Source organism: Nicotiana sylvestris, chromosome 2, assembly GCF_000393655.2.
Source record: "Nicotiana sylvestris chromosome 2, ASM39365v2, whole genome shotgun sequence".
Lineage (NCBI taxonomy): Eukaryota > Viridiplantae > Streptophyta > Magnoliopsida > Solanales > Solanaceae > Nicotiana > Nicotiana sylvestris.
Genome location: NC_091058.1, coordinates 113,042,982 through 113,056,345, shown reverse-complemented (window position 1 = coordinate 113,056,345; position 13,364 = coordinate 113,042,982). Strand labels below are relative to the sequence as shown.

Below are 13,364 nucleotides of genomic sequence, written 5' to 3'. Positions count from 1 at the left end.
GAAATTCCCGGCATTCATCCGGAGTCCTCAGAAAATCACTCAAAGTTTCATCATTGTCGATGTTAAACTCCGAGTAAAAAGCAACTCCTTGCGGAGTGATGGAATACATATATCTTCCGGTTACTTTAAGTATCACTAAACGTTTCCTCACACTCATTTTTTTGCATAATAACGATATCAATTTATCGTACTCCATTGTAAGTGGCAATTTAACATGACACTGAGCAGGTAAACTGTAGCCCACGGAGTTATTCTCCATCACAACCTCACCCCCCCAATATAATGAAACTATTATTCTACGCTCTTCAGACATAATGAAAAAATGCTGGAGAATTTAACAACAATAACGTTTCAACAAGAGTATGGAAATGGCTAGCTGGGAAATTTCTACGCTATACACCTTTTGTATGAATTTCTATACAATCCTAACCTCTTTTTATAGGAAATGGCTAGCTGAATTTTTTTTATATATATAGCGCCCAAAAAGTGGGCACTATACACTTTTGAATTATTGAAGTCAGGAATTATTGGTGGGGCCACGAAAAAGGTATATAGCGCCCAAATACTGGATGCTATACATAAAGTTTTATGTATAGCGCCGGGTTTTTGGGCGCTATACCTGTTAGTGTCAGCTTTTTATATATAGCGCCCAAATACTGGGCGCTCGGCACAATTAACGTTAATGTATAGCGCCCAGTATTTGGGCGATCTATATAAAAATATCATTTTTTTAACATCTATTAAGGCGCTACTTGTCCAAAAGAATCACATTTTGGTTTCGGACTCTTTTTCTTGGACGTTTTCTTTGAATGACATCTCTTTTTCATTATCTCTTACACGTACCGATATACAGTGTTTCGTGCATTCATTCCCAAAATCATTTCTTTGATTGGGATACCAAAATATTTGACTAAAGTTGAAAATTATTTCGGCTTTTAAGTGCCCATCCTTTGACACTATTTAGCACTACATACATTCAAACTTGGGTGTTTGTGGATGCACGCGATATTATTAAAATATGAAGAGGATATATACAAAGTGAAAAAGGTGGGGTCTTGGTAGTATATATATAGAGAGAGAGTATATCAAAGATTTAAAGACAAGAGAGTATAATAATAAAGATAATAAAGGGGATGGGGCATTGGGTTTGTCAACAGCTTAAAAATGTTATAAATGCAAATAGCTAAGACAAGCAGAGAGAAAAGAGTGTGAACAGAAAGCAGAAAATCAGAGCAAAAACGGTGAAAGGGGAGGTTGGCTTTTGGTTACAGAGTTCAGAGAGACGCAGAAGATGCTGCTGCAGATGGCATCCATGGGCTAATTTGGTTGACTCACCTTTGACTTGTATTTTATTGAGTAGCACTGAATGAGCTGGCAGGAGGGACCACGTGATCTTGACCATTTTTATCACGTTTGGCCAAAAAAATTGAGTTGTTTGGCTAAGCTTTTGGAGGGAAAAAAGTGCTTTTGAGGAGAAGCAGAAGCAGTTTTGGAAAAACAAATAAAAGTAGTTTCTCTTCAAAAACACTTTTTGAGAAGCACTTTTGAGAAAAATATACTTAGAAGCAGTTTTTTAAAGCTTGGCCAAACACTAATTGCAGCTCAGAAGTGTTTTTCAAACTAATTAGCTAAACACAAACTGCTTCTCGCCAAAATACTTTTGAGAAAAACACTTTTAAAAAAAGCACTTCTCAAAATAAGTTAATTTTTACAGCTTGGCCAAACGGGCTATTAAACTAGAGCTAGTTACTAAACTCCATTAGTTAAACTTTATATATTGGTGCCAAAGCGGTTAGTACATGCTCTATTTTAAAAACTTAATTCTCACGTGTGAGTTGTGATTTCCCCACTTCAGTCTAGTGTTTCACTTCTGCGTTTTGAAGTTATCTCGGTGAAAAGGAAAAGGGTCAAGAAAATATACTAATACATCATTTAACTTGCAAGTCATTTAGGTCCCGTCTCGCCATAAATTTTGGTAATTTTTTCAATATTTTGTAAAACACTGTTTGTTCATGGAATATGATCAATTTTTGAAAGAAAAAAAAACTTCAAGTTCCCAAAATTGGTTTAAGGTTGTTTTTGGGTGAAAATTTTGATTCCACTCGCAAAACTTTAACTTTTTTTTCAAATAAAATATATGTTCAAACACAACTTCAATTTCCAAAACTTATTTTTCAATACAACTTCAAAAAAATATATTCAAGTTTCAATCAAATCTATGTCAAATGCTAGTTTAGCGTTCAATTTATGTTTATGTGATTGAGGCTTTTAGCCTCTAAGGATTGAACAAGTTTGAGGTGCAACTTTTGCAGATATTCAAAGGTTTCAACTTTGAAATGAGGAGTCAAAAGTAGAGTACTGGATTAACTAAAACCCAGAAATAATAGGCACGCCTTATCAATTCTATTCCCATTCGGAGCTATTATAAATTCACCAAATGGATCAGTCAAAAGAAGGTAAATTCAGAGTTCCTCGAGCTGTTCATTATCTTCTCTTCTTTAAGTGCAACATGTCAATAACTTTAATGCTAAACCATTGTACTATGCACGTATGAAATAGACTTGTGTTTTGTCTTTAGATGGATATATTGAGTTATACAAGCTATATGATTCTCTTTTTCGTACTAAAATCACTCATCAAACTCATTTTTTTTTTATCATATAAAATCACACGTCAAACTTATATATAAAAAAACACAATGCAGGGAATTTAATTTCTTCTTGTTAAAATGTAGTTTGCTAGAATCAGAGTGGCTTGGGTCTAAATTTTCTATAACTGTGGGTCATAGTCCAATCTGTTCAATTTAAAATCATTGTTTTTTTTGGTAATAAACTGTGAATATTACCAACCAAACAAATTTACAAACCAAGAGCATCTAGTTCCCAAACCACCTTTTAGGAAGGGTGCTAATACTGAGACCTCAGAAAGACAACTCCCCATCTATGCAATCTAATTACAAAGCCTATTAAACAAAACTTGACAGTTCCTAGCTCTCCTTGAGCCTATACAATTGCTAATTCTCTCCCTAAGTTCTTTTTGAATCTGTAAAACTATAAAATCATTGTTATTAATTATTATATTGTATGTTTTTAAAATGTTTGATAACCAAACCAAATCAAAGATTTTTGTCCATTTTTTTACGGCCGAGTGAAAAAGCGTGAGAAGTATAAATGAAGAGTTTATACTGATACAGAAAATTGACTCGCCAATTAATATATCTCCTGCAACTTGAATAGATCGAACGGGGTACACTGTTGTGGTTAAACATTATGGTAGATTGGTTATGAGTTATGACATAAAAGGACAATATAATGACCCTGATTACAAATAAATGTAAAGGCAAGAACGGCATTTGTGTGTGGATAAGTTAATACCCAGTTGACTAAAGGCATTTGCCAGTACATTATTTAGTAAGAGATAGTATGGGATTTAAAGATTGATTGCAACAGTCTGGGCTGCCGTACTCAAATTGGAAACCAATTCAACTCGGATGCATGTTTTAAAACGAGATGAGTAATACTCTATTGAGCAAAAATTCCCTTGGAAACAGGCTATTTGCATCATGCCAAAAAGCATCCAATAATTCAGCGTTGAAGGGGAAGAAACCCCTCTTTATATTTGAGTAGCAAACTAAATCATGATCGCTGATCACGAACGCAAGGGTAAACGTATCTGCCAAGGATTTTGACTTAATAGTCACCCATTTCCAAATTCAAAAAAGGCAGGCCTCTATAATTCTTCCAATCTATAGAAGCTTGTGACAAGACCTCTCGTGAATAGGGGAAACATTATTTTCATAAGAAACCATTCACTACTAGAAATTCGATCAAATCCGTCAGCTGTCGATCGACCGATTTTCGGTCAAAAATCCGATCAAAATCGATCACTTTTTACGATTGTCCTTATTCTTTTGGGTTGGACGTGGAATTTAATTGACCGATGAAAATAGGTCGATCACAACCGACCGAATCGTTCGCTTTTCGGTCGACTGTTGCTAGTTACTGGTCGACCTCAGTCAGTTTTTGACCGAATTTCTAGTAGTGATTTCCCAATCTGTCAAGATTATGAACTCTAAGTGAGCTCCACTCCTCATTCAATGGAGGATTCAGAATATTCTAGAATATGTATTTCGAAGAGAGGGAGAAATGAGCAGTGAGGAGTCTTTGATTTGAAAAATGAAACTAAAAAATATCTATTACTGAGCATCGTCCTCTTTATACACATAACAAACAAAAAATACAACTAAACTAACTAAGCTGACAACTAAAACCTAACTAATGCTATGTTGACTCAGCAGTATATATACAAGTGTAATACAAGTTCGTATAAATATAGAATATAATCTCAATTACCCCCTCCCCCTCCCCCAAAGTTAGAGGTGAGGTAATCACATCCAACTTGCCAAGAACAGAGGAATGTTTCACCCCAGTGAGTGCTTTAGTGAGAACATCTGGCAGTTGTTCTGTATTGCCAATGTGATGCAAGGAAATGAGGCCCTCCTGAAGTTTGGTGCGCACAAAATAGCAATCCACTTTAATGTGTTTTGTTCGTTCATGGAACACAAGATTCCTTGCAATGTGTAGAGCAGACTGGCTATCACAATGTACAAGTATGGGCAAGGAGACAGGAACAGTGAACTCTACAAACAACCCGTGCAGCCATACCAACTCACCCACCACCTTTCTAAGTGCTCTGTACTCTGCTTCTGCCGAGGACAAGGAAATGGTTTCCTGTTTCTTGGACTTCCAGCTCACAGGACTGCCTCCTAGAAAGATAATGTAATCAGACACAGACCTCCTAGAATCAGGGCAGGCTGCCCAGTCAGAATCACAATAAGCAGTGATGGAAAGATCAGATGCATTGTTGAAGTACAGACCCAATGTAGTATCTTTCTTGAGGTACCTCAACCTGTGATAAGCTGCATGTAGATGAGGTTCTCTGGGGTCTTGCATAAACTGACTCAAATGTTGAACCCCGTAGACTATATCCAATCAAGTGTTTGTAAGAAAATTTAACTTCTCAACCAATCTTCTGTAGAAAGTAGGATCAGATAAAGGAGAGCCCTCTTTAGACTTCAGTTTCACTGTAGGATCAAGAGGAGAGGTCAAGTTGGTTGAGTGCAGGCAATCATATTCTTTCAGAAGGTCCAAAGCAAATTTTCTCTGTGAGATAATAATACCATCTTCCTTGTAAATGACCTCTAGCCCTAGAAAATAATGCAGTTGTCCTAAATCTTTTATTTTGAATTTATCACGTAGGAAAGCTTTGAGTTGGCTAATTTCTTCTTAACCAGTTCCTGTGAGGAGAACATCATCAATATAAATTGATACAAAAATAATTGAAGAACCATGCTTCTTAAAGAACAGAGAGTAATCATGCATGAAATGTATGTATCCTCTTGTGCATAAAGCCTTAGTCAATTTATCATACCACTATCTACTGGCTTATTTTAGCCCACAGAGGGACTTGTTCAGCTTGCAGACCAAGTTTGGAGACTCTAGCTAAAGCCCTGGTGGAGCTTTCATGTAGACTTCCTCATGTAGATCTCCATGGAGAAAGGCATTATTTATATTTAATTAGTAAATATATCATCTCTTCTTAGCTGCAATGGCAATCAAGGATCTGACAGTGGTCATCTTGACTACAGGAGAAAAGGTCTCAGTGTAATCTATTCCAGCTTGTTGTGTTAACCCCTTCACAACTAGTTTGGTTTTGTACATTTCTATGCTACCATCTGCTTTGTGTTTTTACCTTGTACACCCACCTACAACCAATGGCCTGTTTACCCTTTGAAAAAGGTACTAAGTCTCAAGTATTGTTGGCATATAAGGCCTCAAACTCTTGAGTCATGGCATTCTGCCAAGTAGGATACATGGCTGCCTCTTCATATGAAGTTGACTCTCTATCATGACAAATATTTCTTACAATATGCTGACTATTAGGGTGTAAGTCATAAGGAGCAATATGGTTATTTTGTGAAAATAAAACATTGAGGGAAAGAATGAAATTACACTTCAAATTGGGTAGATTACATACATAATCATTCAATTGAGATGGGAGTCTTGATTCCCTATCAGATCTTCTTTGGGCTAAAGGTTCTATAGAAGAAGGATGTGGATGAGTAGTTGAAGGTGATGTGGGAAGATGGAAGTGTTCAGTGTGAGTTTGTAATTCAGAGGAAGGAGAGGTACTAGAAAGAGAAATGGGTGACATATTAGGTAGAGAAGTTGTGGTGCTGGAGGAAGAAAGGGTGGACTGATCTGTGTCCCCTTGATCGGTGGTGGAAGATGTAGGAGTAATAATAGTGCAATCAGGTAGGTGTCTGTAGAAGAAGATGTAGGAAAGTATGAGGGTAGGTTTTGTGCATCTGAAGTGGAAGTGAAAGGGAAAGGGAAAATGGTTTCAAGAAACAAGACATCCCCGGAGACAAAGATTTTCTTAGTGGCTAGACTTAGTACTTTGTAACCTTTTGTCCCAAATGGATAACCTACAGATACATGTGGAGTGGCCCTTGGTTCAAACTTGTCCCTGAAGGGTTTGGCCACAGTAGGATAACACAAACAACCAAAGTTTCTCAAATGGGAGTAGGTTTGTTTATTGTCATACAAGAGTTCAAAAGGACATTTATTCTTTAGAGGAAATGTTGGTAGCCTATTGATTAGAAAGGTTGCTGTAAGGAAACATTCTCTCCAATATTTTGGTGGTAATTTGGACTGAAAAAGAAGTGCCCTGGAAACTTCAAGAAGGTATTTGTGTTTCTTTTCCATCACCCCATTTTGTTGGGGTGTATAAGGACATGTTTCCTCGTGATTTATACCTTTTGATTGAAAGAAAGAAGAAGCTTCATTGCTAGTGAATTCTAGGCCATTATCTGTCCTTACACAGTGAACATTGGTTTTGAATTGGTTCTCTACCATGTTTACAAAAGTTTTTATGATTTGAAGAGCATTGCTTTTATAGCTTAGAAGATGTGTCCAAGTTGACCTATTGTAGTCATCCACTAAGGCGAGGAAATACTTGAAATTATTGTGTGTTGCTACATGATAGGGTCCCCACAGGTTAATATGAAGGAGTTCAAAGATTTTTGCAGTACTGGTTGTTTTCTGAGGGAAATTGAGTCTAGAGTGTCTGGCCATAGGACAAGTGGAACAAATAAATGGTTGTCTAGGAGAGAAAGATGCATGTATAGTAGGAATGCTTTTTATTTTATTGAAGGGTAAATGACCACGTCTATAACGCCACAGAAGATCTACACTATCTCTAAGAGAGGTAGAAGAAAGTAGAGTAGAAGCACTGTCTTTATTATTGCAAATAAAATTATCTACTGTAGGGTGGTGGGAATGTGATAGACAGTGTACTGCATTCATATCAATAGCATGACTGGACAAGCAAGGAAGTGCACACTTAGAAACAAAAATGAGATTATCTTTCTTGAGACATTGAGAACATAGAAAGTAAAGTCCATCATACATTTTACCAATCTCCAGAGGCCTCTTCAATGAAGGAGACTGCAGTAGATAGAAAGTATCAGAAAAAGAAGCAACACATTTGAGATGCACTGCTAATGAACCAATGGAGGCTAGATTAAACTTGAAGGATGGTATAAATATGACTTTATGTAAGATGATTTTGGGGGTTAGGTGTACATCTCCTATTTGGGTTACTTTAACTTTGTAAATATTTGGCAATTTAACAAGCAAGGGATATAGTAGATTTATAATATTTTGTAGGTGAGTTTTATCGAAAGTCATGTGGTGTGAAGCTCCTGAATCTAATATCGACATGTCAGCTTTTGCATTGAAACATTTGCATGATAGATTATCAAAATCGATGGAAGAAGTGCAAGCAATCATACCTACAAATTCACATAAGCTCCACTAGAAACACTTTCAAGTGCCTTCTCCTCCACTTCCAATTTGAAAGTGCAGCAGTAAACTGAGAATTTGTCCATATTATTCTTTTGAAAGGCTCATGTTCTGATTGTCTCCCTGATGTTCTGGTTCAATTGCTTTAGTTGACAACATGTCTGATGACATTCCCTGCACACTTGCAACTGCATTTGCCATAGTGCTCTTCCCCTTGTTGGACCTCATGTTGTTGTTACTATTGTTATACCCTTGTGAATTCGGCTTGTACTGCTATGTGCCCTGGCTAAAACTGTTAGGGTATCCATGCAGCTTGGAGCATCTGTCTTTGGTATGTCCTGGTTGTCTGCAGTGGTCACAAAATGGCTTAGGCCTGTTGTTTGAAGTTTGATTCTCACTAGGTGAGTAATTTGTCTCAAAAGTTCTTCCCCTACATTGACATTCAACGCAGAAGAATCAAAATTCAATTGATTTCTAGGCTTGAATTCTCTCTGCTTCTCCTCTTATATCAGCAAAGCAAATGCATGTGCCATAGAAGGAAATGGGTTCATCATGAGAATGCTTCCTCGAACAACTGTATAAACCTCGTTGAGTCCCACTAGAAATTGTATGAGTCTTCTATCATGCTCTGCCTTGTGCATGTTTTCCTTTGCTCCACAAGTGCACACACAACTACAGTGAGTTTTAGTACTTAATGTGTTCAACTTTTCCCAGAGTTTCTTCATTTTTGTATAATAACATGTGATGTCAAGCATTCCGTGACTCAAATTGTTAATTTCCTTCTAGGTTTGATACAACTTAGCTCCATTCATCTGATCATGTCGATCCTCCAAATCCCTTCCACAATTTGACAGAATTATTTACATACTCAACACTGTCTGCAATGTCCTTCGCTAAAGAGTTCAGAATCTATAAAGTAACCATGTCATCACACTTCTCCCACTGACGAAATTGTAGAGAGGTCACATCAGGTCTCACACACTCTCCATTGATAAAACCTAGCTTATTTTTCATTGAGAGGACCTTAACACTCCTCTTCTCCAGGAGCGATAGCCAACTCCATCAAAAGGAGTAGGTACTAAAGTAGAACTCGGACTGTCAGATGGATGAATATAGAATGGACTAGTTGTATCAATTACCGTTTGCGTGGTCGTTGTCGTCGACACTTCGTCGGTTTGGTCCAGAACCGCCATGAGGGTATTAAATCAGTTGGATTACTGCTCTGCTAGCCGAAATTAAGCTCATAAACCTCTATCCACTGGCAATTGTTGGTGGATGTGTCAATTTAGAACTTTTCCCCAAATTGTTTGTTTGTGAAAGAAAAAACTCTAGATTACTCTGTGCTTGAAAACGGAAGAAGAGAAATTGGATTCAACGATGTGATCGATGAAGAAGACCCCCGCTATGATACCATGTCAAGATTATGAACTCTGAGTGAGCTCCATTCCTCCTTCAATGGAGGATTCAGAATATTCTAGAATATGTATTTCGAAGAGAGAGAGAAATGAGCAGTGAGGAGTCTCTCATTTGGAAAATGAAACTCAAAATATCTATTACTGAGTATTGTCCTTTTTATACACATAAGCAACAAATAAACTAACTAAACTAACTAAGCTGACAGCTGGAATACAATTGGAACCTAACTAATACTGTGCTGATTCAGCAGTGTATACACAAGTATAATACAAGTATGTATAAATGTAGAATATAATCTCAATACATTCATTCACGGAACTTGAACAAATCTATTCAGAGCCTCACGTAATTATATATTATGGATGTATATTGGTTCGTCTTCTGAACAGCTAAAGAACCCCGCTTATTTCACCTTCTAATTGAATTAGCAAAAGCAATATCATCTTACACGATACATATAAACGTTTATGATCAAGCGATGCCAGCTAGGCATCCGCATGCAGGATGTCATCATTAATTGAGTGGAGTAATTAATTTAAGCATACCTTTAGGAATATTTTTCTTCATTTTGAACCCAAAAAAAAAATCCATAGCAATTTAGATATAAAAATGGATCAAAATTTTCATTTTCCCATTCTAATGCTCTCGCCGAAATTTGTAATGATAGACAAAGTTTTTTTTTTCATTTTTTTTTTAAAAAAGAGGGTTACATAAAGAATATTTAAAAGTTGTGTGTATCTCTTGCCAAACAATTTCATGCAGTGGAAGGTTATGCTGAAGGAAGCTATGAGGCAATTCCCAGATGGGGCGGTCTATTTTGCCTTATGGATATGTAAAGATTATATATATATATATGCACCCTTTTAGAACACCTTTTTATACTTTGAGCTTCTAATTTTGAAGCTTATACGTGAATAATTTGTTATTTATATGATCAAGAAAAAGTACATTAAATAATTTAGCTCAAACCCAACGTAAACCTGTTTCTCATTTCACGTGGACACAGCTTAAAGACTTAATTGAGAAGCATCCTAGTGAACCTTTTACTGTACTGAAAGAACAAGCTTTTAATTTCGTTTCGAAAATATTTTAGTGAATAATTGAACTCCGGTACTTGGATTGTGCTTTGAAATACTCAATTTTCAACCAAAAGAATGTTATAAATTTGAAGACGAACCTTGATAACACAACCAGACTATTGTTATATGGATAGCTTGTATTCACTTTTGTATGTAGTGTGTTTTTTATTACTCAAATTAACACTCTTTAATTTTATTTCGAGTAGTCACAACATTGTATCCACTACTTCATAGAAAGTGTACTTTCCCTCACTTTTTTTGTCCTAATTTTTCAGAAAGTTAATTTCATCTCGACTACTGATCCATTTTCGTTTATCTACAAGTAAATCCCGTCAATTAACTTTCTTAACTTTGATTTTGGAAAACTAATAGGAGTATTTTATTCACCTCTTGAATGGGACAAAACTTGTTTGACCTTAAAGTTAACAGTCAATATTGAGATATCATTGCCGAAATTTTGAAAATGTATGACCCTCAATTAATATGACGAAGTATGTCTTAATATGACTATCAAGTCTTTTTCTATAACAAAGTATATCTTCTTTTTTCTGTCTCCTTTTGAGAATTTCATTAATGATTATCTAACTTTGGCATTAACTTTAACGTCGAGGGAGATTCTCTATTTAAAATTTAAAAGGTGAATTTGTATGTAATCAGAAATAAATTTTAATGATTGGCCCTTCAAAAATGCTGAAAATGGGTTATGTTGTTGAAGATGTGAAAATGGGTTATTTGAAAATGTGTACAATTCAACAAGGTTGATCAAGAAATTAACGCAGAAAACTCATTAACTAGCTATTAAAATGTGCTTTCTCAAAATAAGGCTATGCTCCTCCGTTTACTTTTATTTGGCATGTATACTAAAATAGATTTTTATTTTTACTTGTCACTTTACGCATATTAAAAGAAGATAATTTTTTTTCCTGTTATACCCACAGTATTTATTACTCATTTCAAATCATTTTCTCAAATCCAATAAAATATGCATCAATTAATATGAATATCATGGTAAATTATGCAGTTTATTTGTTATTTTTTATGAGGCGTGAAAAGTCAAAACGCACCAAGTAAAAGTGAAACGAGGGAGTATAAACGAGGTACATTGCGCAAGTTTTGTTTTCCACCGCGTATAGTGCGAGTCACTCTAATAAAATTTCTAAGTCATATACAAGATTTCTTGGAAATGATGTTAGAGGTACGTATTTGACACTTTAATAATTCTTGGAGATGATGTTTGCACTGCACACCGTAAAATTAGGACATTGTACCATTTACCAAAGAGGAATTGAAGTTCATTCATTTTTGCTTAAAGCTTCCTCTTAAAAAGAAGAAATGTATACATCGGCACATCAAGACTACGGCAAATTCACCGGCGAGGGATATCATCCAGGCCCAATGAAACAACCTTATGCTCCTCCCTATGCGTCTGCCGCCGGTATGCCGGTACACCCTTCGGCCACCGCCACAGCGCCGTGGTCCACCGGTCTTTGCCACTGTTTTGATGACCCTGCTAACTGTTTAGTTACTTGTGTTTGCCCTTGTATCACCTTTGGACAGATCTCTGAAATAGTAAACAAAGGAACAACCTGTAAGCACATCATCTTTTCTGATTTTTTTAACTTTGGTATTGAATGTTTTGTGAGGACAAAATGACTAATTTTACGCTAATCTTCACCCTACTGCGGTCTTCCTCCTTTATCTGGGCTTAGGATTAACAATATGAGCAAGTGGAGTTTTAATTAGTCATGTTAGTCTGAATTAAGTTTTAGTCATGCTAGTACGTTTATTTTAGGTCTGACATTTTTTATATGTCTTTAGTTCGTCAAAGATATTTATATGTCATTATAATATTGAACTGAGATGATTTCAAATGAAGTGAAGTGATAAATGAGAATTAACCTTAGTTTGCTTGAAATTGAAACATAATACGTATAGTAGTTGTTATTGTTACAGAATGTTTACGATCTTTTAATTACTTATTGGTTTGGTGTTAGCATGTGCGGCTAGTGGTGCATTGTATGGCGTATTGCTGGGATTGACAGGATTGCCTAGCCTATATTCGTGTTTCTATAGGTCAAGAATGAGGGGACAATATGATTTGGAGGAAGCACCTTGCGTTGATTGTCTAGTTCATGTCTTCTGTGAGCCTTGTGCTCTTTGCCAAGAATACAGAGAGCTTAGGAACCGTGGCTTTGATATGGGAATTGGTAATATATAGTCATTTAATTTATTTTCCCTTTTGCTTTCTAAACTAGCCCTTTTTATAATTTTTCACTACATTGATAATGTATTGGATTTTTCTCCTAGGCTGGCAAGCTAATATGGAAAGACAAAGCAGGGGAGTTACAATGCCCCCTTTTCATGCAGGAATGACTCGGTGATATATATATATGTCCAAGTTTTTGCTCTTGAGGTTGTTAATTGGTATATCCTGCAGCCAAATTGTTACATGGCGACTTATTTAGCTTGTAATAAGATGATTTGACTTAGACAAGCTTTAGAATTTAAATCCGATATGTTATTTAGCTTTGCAAGATTAATGGTAACTATATTTAATTACTTGTGATTGAAGTTGATGCATGCGGTAGAACTTGTAGCAAGTATTTAAACCTTCTAAGCATTAGTCTTTGCTTTCTTTCTATTGGAAATCTGTGTTTGATTGAACAGCATACTCATGACTCATCCCTCGGTATCTTCCTTACTTTCCTTTTCTTATTCTCACCTTAAGAGAAAGCAAACAACTTTATTTAAAAATTAAAACCAATGATGTACACTTGTACATATCATTGGAAATGTTAAAGATCAACTCTTAGTTAAGACGGCAACATGTTAATTAAGTTCCAAAACGCCTGCCAACGAAATGATTTGGAAAATCAACAACATTTACATTCACCTCATTGACTTATCTCAGAGTATTTTTTTGTTCTCTTTCCAGTAAAACAAAAGAGAAATTTCATAAAAATTAAAGCTCACTTAAAAAAAGTACAGCGTCCTATTTTTTTGA

The 13,364-nt window shown here is 35.9% G+C and overlaps 1 protein-coding gene across 1 annotated transcript; it reads left to right on the top strand.

Moving 5' to 3' along the window:
- The first annotated feature begins 11,567 nt into the window (after positions 1–11,567).
- Positions 11,568–13,008, top strand: LOC104216322 (cell number regulator 2-like). Its single transcript, XM_009766341.2, has 3 exons — positions 11,568–11,948; positions 12,355–12,567; positions 12,668–13,008. Exons 1-3 carry the CDS (start codon positions 11,693–11,695, stop codon positions 12,739–12,741), a joined length of 543 nt encoding a protein of 180 aa, XP_009764643.1. The 5' UTR covers positions 11,568–11,692; the 3' UTR covers positions 12,742–13,008.
- The last annotated feature ends 356 nt before the right edge of the window (positions 13,009–13,364 follow it).